This window comes from Xenopus tropicalis, chromosome 6, assembly GCF_000004195.4.
Source record: "Xenopus tropicalis strain Nigerian chromosome 6, UCB_Xtro_10.0, whole genome shotgun sequence".
NCBI classification, from domain to species: Eukaryota; Metazoa; Chordata; class Amphibia; order Anura; family Pipidae; genus Xenopus; species Xenopus tropicalis.
The window spans coordinates 87,638,445-87,651,803 of NC_030682.2; the positions used below are offsets into that span (position 1 = coordinate 87,638,445).

Here is a 13,359-nt window from a genome sequence, read left to right on the forward strand (position 1 = left end):
TTCACACAAATATTCTTGGCAGTAAACACAGATCTCTCACATTGAAAGTCTTCACAGTAAATATACAATACAGCCAACCCAAATAAGCATATCAAATGGAGGCATTGTCTTGATGCTAGTTACCGAAACCAGTGGAATCCAATGAAACTGGTGAAAACAAATGACTTGCATCATGGCCATAGCTATGGTGTGTCTTACAGATGATTGACATAAATATTTAAGCCATTAAAATATCTTATTGTGGCATCTTTTGTGGAAATCTTACTATACATATCCACAAAAGATAGGGAATTCCCTTACTGTACATCCCACCATGTTGTTAGTTTTTATATTAATATGGACAGATGGTGCAGAAGGAAGGATGTCCCATTGTGGTTGTATATCCTTAAAACCATCCTTTTTCATTAGTCCTGTTCCAAGTTACTTTAATCAGAGCTGTACCATATAGATGGTGATGGTAGTGTTTCCTTTTTTGGGAATGTAAGTTATGCCATGTTTAAGGAAATACTTCCTGTACTTCAAAGGTACTAATAAAATCTGATAAGTAATTTCATCCTGCAAGGAAGGAAGGTCTCGCCAAAACAAGTTACATAGTACATTTGCTAAATAAGCTTCAAAGTCAGAATCTTTTCTGTAGAATTGTTAAAAAAAAAAGTATATATTACAGGTTGAATTATAGAGAATCTCTACCTTAAAAACTGTTTTTGCATTAAAAAAGGTGTTTTTTTTTTATACGAATATTTTTAAATAAAATTCATTACTGATATTATCTTTTACTATGCCACTGCTTTGAGTTGTTGCTTGCTTCTTTTAAATCTCGTTGTTTACTATGTGACAATGACAATAAAGATATATTCTATTCTATTCTATTAGTGGCTTAAATGTTATTTGTAAATGTGTTTGCTATTGAAAGCAGTATCTGTCTGTTTACATTGTCTGTTTGACTGGTTCTGGCACCTGAAACATTGTAGCAGAAGCCAGCTTATTAGTAAAACTGGAGGAGAACTGACTCCAGATACAATGTTTCAAGAGTCAGAACCAGAGAACAAAAAGGAACAACTACTGCTTTTAAACAACATTTATATTCTTTTTTTTTGTAACATTGATATTCTGTTTAGGAGTAGATAAGGGAAAAAGTAGCCCTAAAGAAGAAAAATAATCAGTGGGTAAAAACATTGACTGTGCAAGTATTGGCTAATTTATGAAGAAAGTACAGGTATCAGTTATCTGGAAACCCATAATTTGGAGCTTTCTCAAGGGAAATCTTCCATAGACTACATTATAATCAAATAATTTAACATTTTAAAACATATTTCCTTTTTCTCTGTAATAATGAAATAGTACCTTGTACTTAATCCCAACTAAGATATAATTAATCCTTATTGGAGGCAAAACAACCCTATTGGGTTTATTTAATGTTTAATTTTTTCTTACTTTTTATTAGTTTTTACAATACATGTAAATCATAATAATTACAGTCTTACTTTATCAATATCTTCAGAGAGAAAAGAAAAACACCATAACTTAACATAACTGGTAGCTCACAAAAAAAAAAAAAAAAAACCCCAGACACATCCAACATATAAATTATCAAGACCAGAAATGTTCTTCCATATTTGTGAGCTTCCTGTATGAATCTTCTTTCCAAAATGTTTAAATTATTTTTTAGTAGACTTAAGGTATAGAGATCCAAAATGCATAGAGCATTCTTTTACTGGAAATGCGATCATTCTGGATAACAGGTCTCATACCCCTGTATAGCACACTGTTCAACATGATATATGCGGAGTTTAAATATTTGTTTCTCAGTAGGTGGATGAAAATTAGGTACAGTTTGCAGTTATGCACACAGTATGCATTGCCACAAATTCTTTTGAAATATAGTTTTACTACAGTTATAATAGTTTAAACACACACATTTACCATTACATATACTGTATGTTAAACACACCATATACCTTTACAATAGGTGCCAAAATTGCCATTCATATACAATGTGGAGTGAAAAAGCATTGTTTTTGTCAGGTCAGGCTCGGCTTGTTTTGGATATCTCTGAAACCGACATGTGTCTGTATATCACATACAAAATGATAACTTATCTAAACATTAGCCAATTCAGTGGATTCTTTAAAGTTTTTAAGAGTGTATGCAGGGTTTCTGGCCCCTGAGGCGGCTCCTGTGATGCCACCAAACCCCCCCCCCCCCTCGGTCCCCTGTGCTTACCTTTATAGCGCCTGGAGGGGGTCTGGGGTGGGGTGCAATGCTAGCGTAGAGAGCACAATTGCACTCTCTGCACTAGCAGAGCTGAATTTCCTGTTTAAAAAACAAAAATTCTGCTCTTAAATTTACCAGGAGTGACTTTTTGCTGTCCCGGGTACTTCTGCCTGAGGTGAGCTTCTCAACTCACCTCATGGAAGCAGTGCCCCATGCTGTATGTCTGACCAGTGGCCAAAAGTAAAAAAATCCGGCCCTTCGTACCCAGCACCTGATTTCAAATAAGTGCACCCCTAGGCCTGCCACCTACAGCCCCCTCTCACACACCCCCTGCAACACACATATCATGTGCTTGCTTTCCAGCTGCCTCCTCCAATCCACAGCAGGTACATTCATGCTCACTTGCAGCTACAGACACCCAGACAATGCTCAAGAGATTCATATAATGTTGAGAATCACCAGTCCCCATCACTACGAGTGTCTGTAGAAACAAGGACATGCGGCTGGGTGGCATGCCGCCATATAAAACTTGCCACCCTAGGCAGCAATACTGTATGTCTATCAGAGTTCTAAAAACAGCGACTTCTTTCCTTTTTTCTGCAACTGTGTGTATTTAAATGTATTACCTGTCTTACAGGGCTGCATATACTAGTTACACTATATAAATAACATATACATAATTTCCAGAGTATGTAGGCAAACAGCATATGTATTTTATATGATGGAGACAAGCTGAAAGCACATGGATACTGTTTACTCGCTTAATTTGATGCAAATGTTATTCTTAATTATACAAATTAACATGTATTGTTGAGGCATAATGGCTGATGAACAGCCTGCTTATTTAGTGCTGATTGTGGTTTTTGAATGTTTTTTCCCTGGCATGGTATCATTATTGGCACTGGGGAATTTAAATAGTGTGTACAGATAATGCATTGATACATTAAAAGGTGTAGGGGACAGAAATTCTTTCTCTATATTAAAGTCAATACATGCATAAAATAAATAAAGTTGGTGTTTATTTTAATGCATAAGTCAGTTAGAAAGGAAGTTACTTTATTGTTGTTTAGCTGGATATATAATTTGTTTTTCGTATACAGAATATGAATATTGCAGGAAATTTCAGTTTGGTGATTTCAGTTTTCAGTGGTAAAGGTTGATTCATGGAGTATAGCCCATGGCAGCCAAAGTATATAATCCTCTACTGGCTTCCAGTTCAGCTCTTTGGATTGAATTGACAGAAAGTGTCTCTTATCTTGGGCAACCAACTATAGCAGGGTGGGGTTCTCTTACTTGCTCTGTGTGATCTGCCTCCTTATATGTTGTAGGAAAGAGGTAGGTGGGGGGCTAACTCTGGTCTGCCGGTTCTATACTCACCTTCATCTCATATTATATGTTATGTTATATATTACCTATAATATTTTTTCAGAATATAGCCTTTTTTTAAATAGCTGGTGTCCTACATTATTTTTACTTTCATAATTAAGTATAAAGTTATTGATTGGCTGGAACCCCTCTAGTCTACAAATTTACATTTTTATGTAGGAATGGAAAATACCAAATTATTTGGTATTAACTTGTCATCTGCCATAGTATACTAGGGATGCACCAAATCCATTATTAAAGGATTCGGCCGAACCCTGAATCCTTTGTGAAAAATTCGGCCTAATACCAAACCAAATCCAAATCCCAAATTGCATATGTAAATTATTAAAAGGAAGGGCCAAAGAGAACTGCGTGCTCATCATGCAGTGAAATATGTTTAACTTCTGTGTTTATCTAGAAAAAAAAATTCATGTGATTTTTAAGGATATAGATTTGGCCGAATCCAAATCCTGCTGAAAAAAGGCCACATCTTGGGTGAATCCTGAACTGAATCGTAGCATACATCTTAAACTACTAGAGCAAAATCTACTTTTAAGGCCATTAATAGTTGTCTAAGCTATAGTTTGTAAGTTAGAAACCAAAGTCCTGTAGAATACAGCATAAGGGACTATAACATGTAAATGTAGTAGTATTTTTAGCTGGGTTTTTTTGCTTGTAAATACCTTAATTTTGTCCTCACATGGCTGAATTTGAAGAAAACTCCATCTATGTGTTATTAATCCAGTGACACCCAACTAGTGGCTCGGGGGCAATTCAACCCCTTGAATGTAGCTCTCAGTGCCCCAAACCAGGTAGTTATTTTTGAATTTCTGACTTGGTGGCAAGTTCTGGTTGAATAAAAACAAGATTTACTACCAAATAAAGCCTCCTGTAAGCTGATAATGTGCATAGAGGCTACCTAATAGCCAATCTTAGCCCTTATTTGGCACCTCCATGAACTTTTATGATGCTTGTGTTGCTCTCCAAGTCTTTTTACATTTGAATGTGGCTCATGAGTAAGAAAGTTTGGGGACCCCTGTTGTAATCCAGTGAAGTGGAAACAGAGCAGTTTGACCACACACGGGTGGCTAGATGGATTTGACCAGTCAGATTACTATAAATGGCCTGACAAATTTAGGGGCTATGACCTTTAGGGGGTTATGTAATAAAAGCACTAAGTTTGCCCAGGAGCAGTAACCCATGGCAACCAATTAGCAGGAAGCATTTACTGGTCACCTGTTTAAACGCAACATATTAGTTGCTTTTGGTTACTGCTTCTGGGCAAATTAAGTGCCTTTTATTACCTACTAGGTCAGCATAGATTTGCCATAACACATTGCTGCAGCGACTAAGGTAATTTTTGGGGGTTTTAAGTAGAAAATAACACATAAAGGGCAAAAAGAGAATTTTCCTAGCTTTCTTGACATTTTGAATTGTACTTCCAGTTTATATGAATAACAAATTGTTACATGTATAAACAATTATACCACATAGAGAAGTAATTGATTCTAAATTATTAAACATACAGTTGTCAATGTAAAATATAGAGTGAATGTTATTCCAGCTAAAAAAAATCTAAATAAATTAAATGCATGAAGGAATAGATATTAAGGGCTGTGGCACACGGGGAGATTACATTTTCGCCGGTGGGATGGCATTTCGGGGAGATTAGTCGGCCGCGAACAGGGAGATTTGTCGCGGGCGACTAATCTCTCCGTGTGCCAGAGCCCCAAGGCAATCTGTGTCTTGCCCCATCTATCACGAGGCAAGTCTAAAAGACAAGCTGGAACATCACTGCTCAGATAACTGTACTAATATGATGCCACAACTGTAACCATACAGTTGTGGTAGTAACCATGCACAAACATAGATAAGAAACATTTTAAAAGATTATGTAAAAGTTACTTAAATCTAGAAGTCTTGCCATTCTGTTTTAGTGCTATGCTTGTAGGCTTTCTAGTGCATGCTTTCTTACAACTCTCACTTTGCCCATAGAAGGGGAAAGCAGCTGTTTTGTTAAATTCAGTGGTGGATGAGACCAAAGGTAGTCTTAGGTTTTGTTTGTTTTAAATTGAAAAGATTAATGTTTTGTATATAATCATAGCATAACACTCAGAACTGATTAAGTCTGTGTGACATTTGCACAATGTTATGGAAGGTGGCTGTTGCCTCCAGTCACAGACATGAGCTGAAAGTGACTCTTCACTCAGGGGAATGGATAACTTCCTCGGCAGAAGGGGGTGTCACAGCAGAAACAAACAGGATGCAAATGCTCATGAGTTAGGTATCCTGCTAAAACTGACAATTTAAAAGCTGATATGAGCAAGCCTCATAGCCAGCACAGAAGGATTGGATTACACCAACAATTACATAATGTGACTTTCACATGTAGTCCTTTTGTTTGCTTCTAAAGTACCTTCTTGCATTGTACTCAGGGTAGATAGGGTAGTTCTAATCTGAGAGATCGGGTTTTGTTACACATAGGGGCAGATACACTAAAGGCCGAAAAAACGTGATATTTATAGCATGCGTTAAAATTATTATCACTTCTTATATTTTGAGAATTAACGATCGATTCACTAAAAGGACACTTGTCTGAATGAAGAAGCGATGTTATTGTCGTTATTTATCTGGCAATGGCAGATTTTAAAGCGATATTTTAAGGCATGCAATATATTTATGCGTTATTTCGTAGCACTTGATATTAGCGCACGCTATTACGCACGTAACCATTACTTTCTGAAAACTACTGTTCTGAAAATGAATCCTTAAAATCATGTGACCGAGTGTACCTTTTTTTAAAATGTATTGATTATCACATACTCTGGACTTAATATCAAAAATATATCTTATGTTTCAGTCAATGTTTCAGCATCATAAAGGGATGTCTTTTTCAGTGCAAACACATACTATAAGTGTAACAGCAAACATTTATTGTGTGTATGCTCAATTTTCCCTCAAGGATCCACCCTCCCTAGGGCAGATCCCTGATCATAAATACTTCCCATCACTGATAATTATCTATTATATATCTATTAATTGATTATGAAAAGTAGTTGTACTCTCATTGCAAGATATTGCGAAATAGTGCAAATTGTACTATAACTATACTTTGCTCAGTCCTGTAAATGCATTGCCTTTTTCCTTTTGCTCGTTACCTTTAAGTTCCCTTTTAGTCATCCTTTCACATGCATTAGGGATCATGGTCACTTAAGCATCTACACACCAAGAGCCATGTAGCATATCATTTTTTTTTTTTAAGGTTTTTTGTTTTGCATTTTGCAAACAAATAAAATAAAACAGATTGCTTACATCGCAATTGGATACAGTCGCTTACATCATATACTTAGTGACCGTTTTAGAATTGAAAATTAGAATTGTCGGAATACACAAAAGGTTATGTGTGGTGTTAATCATCCATTATACTGGGGTTGGCATCTAGCCAGGGTTCCCATATTTTCTCAAATTTCCAGCATGTACTCCGGACGTTGTATGTCCATTTGATCAGTGGCAATGTACCATTTATTAGCTCAACCCATTGCTGAAGTGTGGGAGATATGGGGCTCATCCACTTCATTATTACTAGCTTTTTTGCATAAAACACGACAGAGCATAGTAATTTTCTGGATTTCTGAAGGGGAACTGTTTAGCCTACTCTGCATAACAAGCAGATCTCAGGAGACCTGATGCTAGGGAGAAGTATTCATTTATATAGTGAGTGACTTCTGTCCAATATATTATTACTTTAGGACAATCCCAAATCAAATGGAGAAAACCTGCCTTTGTCATACAACATACATTTAGCTTCTTCTAGTTTTCCCATGGCCTGGGTCTCTCAAGGGTAATTTATATTCGATGAATCATCTTTAATTGGATCTTTCTGCCCCTGAGTGATATTAAAAAGCTATATAGATTATCTATAGTTTCTTCCCGTTGATCCACATCTCATGTAGCACGTATATCTACCCCTAATTTTAACGTTTTCCTTTGTATAAGGATGTGAAAATTATGGATGCACTGAATCCAGTATCCTTATTCAGCCGGATTCAGATTCAGCCAAATCCATGCTCCTGGCTAAACCAAATCCAAATCCTTAAAATCATGTGATTTTTCATCACATAAACACAGAAGTTGAAAATGTTTCGCTGCATGGTTGTTTTTATCCCTTTGGTAGCTTCATTGCATTTGCAAATTAGGATTCGGATTTGGTTCAGTATTCGCCTGAATCTTTTACGAAGGATTTATGGTTCAGACGAATCCCAAAATAGTGGATTTGGTAAATCCTTAGTAAAAATCTACCCCCCCTTAATCATTGAGTTACACATGGAACTGAAGCAGCGAAAGCACCCTTTTCTTCGTCTGCCAGATCCAGAGCAATATTTGGCCACTGGATCTAAAAAACTTACATGTCTCAAACTCATTACAAAATGCATTATATAGAATTTTATCACTTTCAATAATTCCCCAGTTTTCACTACTTGTTTCCTAATATGAGTGAATATTGGCCTTATACAAACCCTTTTTAACCTGAGCCAGATGAACCTATAATATGAAGAGAATTTTGTTTTTGGTCTTGGCAAATTGTCTTTGTGCCTTGTTAAAATATGGATATGGGGAGCTGGAGCTGTAGCTGTCACTGGCATTGCTTGTTGCATTGCTTTTCGGACTCTCATGGCTGCTGCTGTGCAACAAATGAATCAGTAGTAAATAGCTATTGAAGTGTCAGTGACCTGGATGCATTTAAGGAGCTGCAATAAAAATCTTATCAAAGTAACTGCTATTGTGACATTCACAGAAGGTATCCAGCTATCATGTGATCCTTCTATACTGAGAACTGCAACACTGCGATTGCTAACATGTCACATCACAAGTAATAAGTAATTTTAATGTACTAACAATAAACCTTGAGAAATAAACAGCAATGAACTACAATGTACAGTATATGGCTCTAAAAGGGACCCATGGAAAGCTTTCAGTTAATTTATCCAGTGGTTTTTCTATTTTCTTTGGAATAAAACATAGTGTAATCATTTATATAAAAGACAAATCTCATTGACCTACACTAACGACTTTGACTGCATTGGCCTTGTATTTATCTTGGCCACAAGATTAGTGCCTGGTGCCAACATGAGAAGGAAAGCAGCTGTTCTTTCGGTTTGGGATGTGAAAAAGTAGAATTGCCAGTTATTTTGTATTACACTATTCATTTCCTCAGATGAACTTTTAAAGTCATCCTGAAGAAACTTAATACATTTCTAATGAGTTGATTAAATACCTTGCCAAATATCTGAATCATCATCATCATCATCAACAACCACTCTTATCTCAGAAAGAGAGCAATCAGAATGGAATGTTGAGCTCTCCATGATCCATGCCAGTTGCAATAGAACTCACCTGTCTGTAGCCTGCATAGCAACTGCAATTTGTGCTTTTCTTTACCTATTTTTTCATGCTTGATGCATTAGAAAATACAGTTTAGGAAGGATTCAGCAATGTTAAATGAATAGACTATACGCGTACATATTGCATAGTGTGAAGTAGCATTTTATGTTAGGATAAGCTTGTTTGAATGAGTAAACAGGTGCCTGGCATCTCCAACACTTTAAAACTGAGCTTCAGTTAGACCAAGGACATGGTCTCATCCAAATAATAAAGCTTCAGAGAACGTTGAAGCTAATTTATTAACACTGGGCAAATTTGCTTTTGGGCAGTAGCCAACAGCAACCAATTAGCAATTAGCTTTGTTTATGCAGCTGCTAGAGGAGCAAATAAAGTATAATTTTGATTGGTTGCTAATTTATGTTGCACTAGGGAAACATTTTCTATTATTGTGGTTGACCAATCCTTAAGAAGCCAGGGACCTCTCCCCACTCACACACTGCTTGGAAAATTTACTCCTGTACTGCTCTACCTTATTATCTAGAATGATATATGGCTTAAGAGATGCTATGTGACCTGGAAAAGAGTGTGAAAATATGTTCCAGTAATAGTGAAGAACATGTAAAGTTGTATTTGGTTAGACATGGAGTAATAACTAACAAATAAATAATTACTTAAATTTGAAGATATTTTTGGGCTAATTCATGAGGTATTTTCTTCACAAATTTTTTTTTTTTAATTCTAAGATAAAATAAAAAATTCTAAAACTAAAGGTGAAATGACTTTTTTTGAAGATAATGTCTTTGGCACATGGGCTGATTTTATAGAGAGTTTAGATCTTGATGCATAAAAACTCACGTTCTATTCATTCTTATGGGATTTTTAGAAGTGTATTTATCAATGGGTAGGAACATAAGTGAGTTTTTCTGTATTAAGCTCTAAACTCACATTTTGATAAATCTACCTAAATGTTAAAATACCCCAACCTGCCTATTAATGCTTTCCACATAGATGAATGGGAAATGCTCTGCTTATAGTTAAGTTGGATAGACAGGGGGAATAGAACTGTCTCTGCAGTATTTTGTGTATCAGTTATAATATGCAATGTTATCAAATTAAAAGTGTTCCAACTATTTATAAAAGATTGTCTCAAAATATATGGCATACACAGCCGTCATGTGCAGCTGGTCAAACCTTTAGGGCGAAGACACATAGGGTGATTCCGCATTCCGCAGATAGTGTACAATAGCTGTTGCTGCAGCTAATCGTTCGCACATTTTCCCTGCGCAGATTAGTCACCCCGACTTTTCAAAAAGTTGTGCCAACTAATCTCCCCGTGTGTGGCCCTTAGGCATGAGTACATCCAGTTCAGTAACTAAAACTTAGTGAACAGCTATACCAACATTTACACTAAGGGCCCTTGGTAGAAAAAGGATAAAAAATAATAAAAATAAGGATCCAAATGTAGACAGCACAATCAGATCATAGGCAAGATACTGCATAAGTCTTTGATTTAGCATTAGAGCGGGCCATTTTCCATAACCTGAGGATTAGCAGAACAAGTAGTGTAGTTTGTTTGAAAGGATCCTGAAAACCAGTGCCATCACATAGAAACAAAGCACCTAGATCAGTGTTATTACATAACCCATGTTACCCTCAATGTTATTGTTGCATCTGAAAATTATATTCACTGAAAATAATCCCACAATTTAGCACACCTCTGTATCAGTCATTGCCAATGCTAATGAGATGTTAAAGGGGGTTGTTCACCTTTAAATTTATAATGATGTAGTAAGTGCTATTCTGAGGCAACTTGCAATTGGTCTTTTTTTCAGCAGCTCTCCAGGTTGGAATTTTAGCAGCTTGGGACCAAATTACCATAGCAACTAGGCAGTGGTTTGAATGAGAAACTGGAATATAAATAGGAAAGGGCCTGAACAGAAAGCCAAGCAATAAGAAGTAACAATAACAATAAAAATGTAGCCTCAAAGAGCAATCGTATTTTTTGCTGCCAGGGTCAGGTACCCCAATTTGAAAGGTGGAAAGAGTCATAGGAGGAAAGCAAATAATTTTAAAACTACAAAAAATGAAGACCAATTGTTGCTAAGAATGAACCATTCTATAGCATACTAAAAGTTAATTTAAAGGTGAAACACACCTTTTATCGTAGCGTTTTGTCAGGAGGATATATGTTTTTGCAGCAGACGTGATACTAAAATAGATGTTTCCTTTTGTTTGCAAAGTATAGGAAGGCATAAATATTCATCACATTTGTTTTTGATTTTAGGAATAGAACTTTGCCCTCCTGGTCACAGATTTATGATAACAATGGTCGCCAGCTTCATTGGGATGGCCGGCCAGTTTCTCTTACCTGGCATTGCGGCACTCTGCAGGGATTGGCAGGTCCTTCAAGCTGTCATTATCTGCCCTTTCATCTTGATGCTGTTTTACTGGGTGTAAGTATCTGAGTTTCCATAAACTGATATATTGCCTTCAAAGTTAAATCTATTTTCCAGTGTTACCAAAATGTTACCAAAGTGAGAAATAATACTTGAGGTGGCCATACATGTTCAGACTTTAGTCTTCTTCCGATGAACATTCAGATATCGATGGTACGTTTAAATGCAACAATCTAAAACTAACATTCAGACTGAAACTGTTGGATAAAGCCCTAAAGATAACAAATCTGAGGATGTTCTGAACATGAAATAGTTGGTAGACACCAGTTGTACGAAAGACTTCCTAGAGATGCATTGTAGGTCCCCCAAGGATATTGTCCAATACAGTACACATGCAGATGTTATCGTTGCGCGACCAAAATTTTCTAACCTGTCCAGTCGACTAAGCCACTGATCACCATGGTAGAAAAATTATTGGGACACTCACTGCAGGTACCCTGGGCTGGTGCAGTTTTCTCCTAACAGGGGCACCAGCCCGGGGAACAAGGTAAGCGCTTAAAGTCACTTGGGGGTGCCTAACATTTTGGCACCCCCAAGTGACTTATCCTTTCCTTCTCCTTTAAATGTTAATAATTTAATTTCTCGTAATAAAATTGAGAGCAAGGAAACAGAGAAGTTGCTGGATACCTGCAGAGTACATACGTCTTTATGACAATATCATTTGCAGAATTATGTAGTTAACTTGCTGTCATATAGCAGAAACCTAATGCATTTGCCTTTGAATTGGACAACGTACCCTCTGTAATCATGTTCTTGTTAGAAGCAATTTTAGTGCCAGTGGGTGAGAAGTCGTTTACAAGAAAGAGAGGCCACAGTGGCTTAGAGCTGGGAGTTACACACATTATTTATAAAAACTTTTCCATCTGCCTGGGAAAATGGGCCAAAATTATGAGCATTATGCAAAGCTGGTACATGCTGTATTTCTATTCAGAAATGCTAAAAGGTTGATATAACAAAAGCAACAAGTGTGCCTATCTTGTAATCACACAGGATAACCAGACTAGAAATTGTATTGTCTAAACCTCTAGAAAGTTTTTCTCAGATTAAATTCATTTTTTTCCAGGCCCTCACAGCTATATACAGTATATTTTATTGAATTTGATATATAGTATTTGATATGTACGGTGACCAAGCATTGTGAAAGAATGGCGTTCATCATTTGTAACAGAGCATAAAACATGCAGCAAGAACCTGAACTGAACAGGGGTTTTGTTTCAGAGTTTTGTACCATTCACCAATGGGTGTCAGGAAAAAGCTACCACTGTAATTGGTCCTGCAGTGTTATGTATGGTATCACCAGAAACAATGGCTTTATTAAGGCTTTTGTTGTATTACATTTTCTCTCTTCCTCTTTGTCTGCTACATACACATGCACTCTCTCTCTCTCTCATACTTTCTCTATCTTGTTCTCACTCTCATTCTCTATCTTTCTATTCCTATAGGGAATATAGGGTAAATAATGAATTACTGGTTCAGATTCCCTAAACGTTAGTAGGCGCTGCACAACAATCATACATATTTTCACATTTATTGATGTTGCTTGTTATAACACTGAATATTCAATCTGGTTTTATTTTTGTTTTTGTTTTTTGCCTGCAGTATTTTCCCAGAATCCCTGAGATGGCTCATGGCCACAATGCAGTTTGATGCTTCTAAGAAGCAAATTCTTAAAATGATTCACAGAAACAGAGTGAATATGGAAAGTGATGTCAAAGGAGTAATGCCTGGTAAGAATTTCCATTAAGATGTATCAGTTGCAGAAATTCCAGGCAACAAGTTATAACTAATTCTATTAGAATGTCTGTCAAAGCGAAATGATAGTAAAAAGAAGTAATGCAGGTGTGGGATCTATTATCCAGAAGGCTTGGTTATATAGAATCTATTATCCAGAAGGCTTGGAACCTTGCCTTTTCCATTTCTATGATTTGGATCACTATACTTT

The 13,359-nt window shown here is 36.5% G+C and overlaps 1 protein-coding gene across 1 annotated transcript in view; it reads left to right on the plus strand.

The window, feature by feature from the left end:
* The window catches only part of slc22a23 (solute carrier family 22 member 23), a 99,907-nt gene that overhangs the window by 72,556 nt on the left and 13,992 nt on the right, over window positions 1-13,359 (plus strand). Inside the window, exons 4-5 of the mRNA XM_002936427.5 lie at window positions 11,246-11,414; window positions 13,017-13,144. Of these exons, the coding sequence (XP_002936473.1) occupies window positions 11,246-11,414; window positions 13,017-13,144 (297 nt within the window). The remainder of the gene's footprint in view (window positions 1-11,245; window positions 11,415-13,016; window positions 13,145-13,359) is intronic.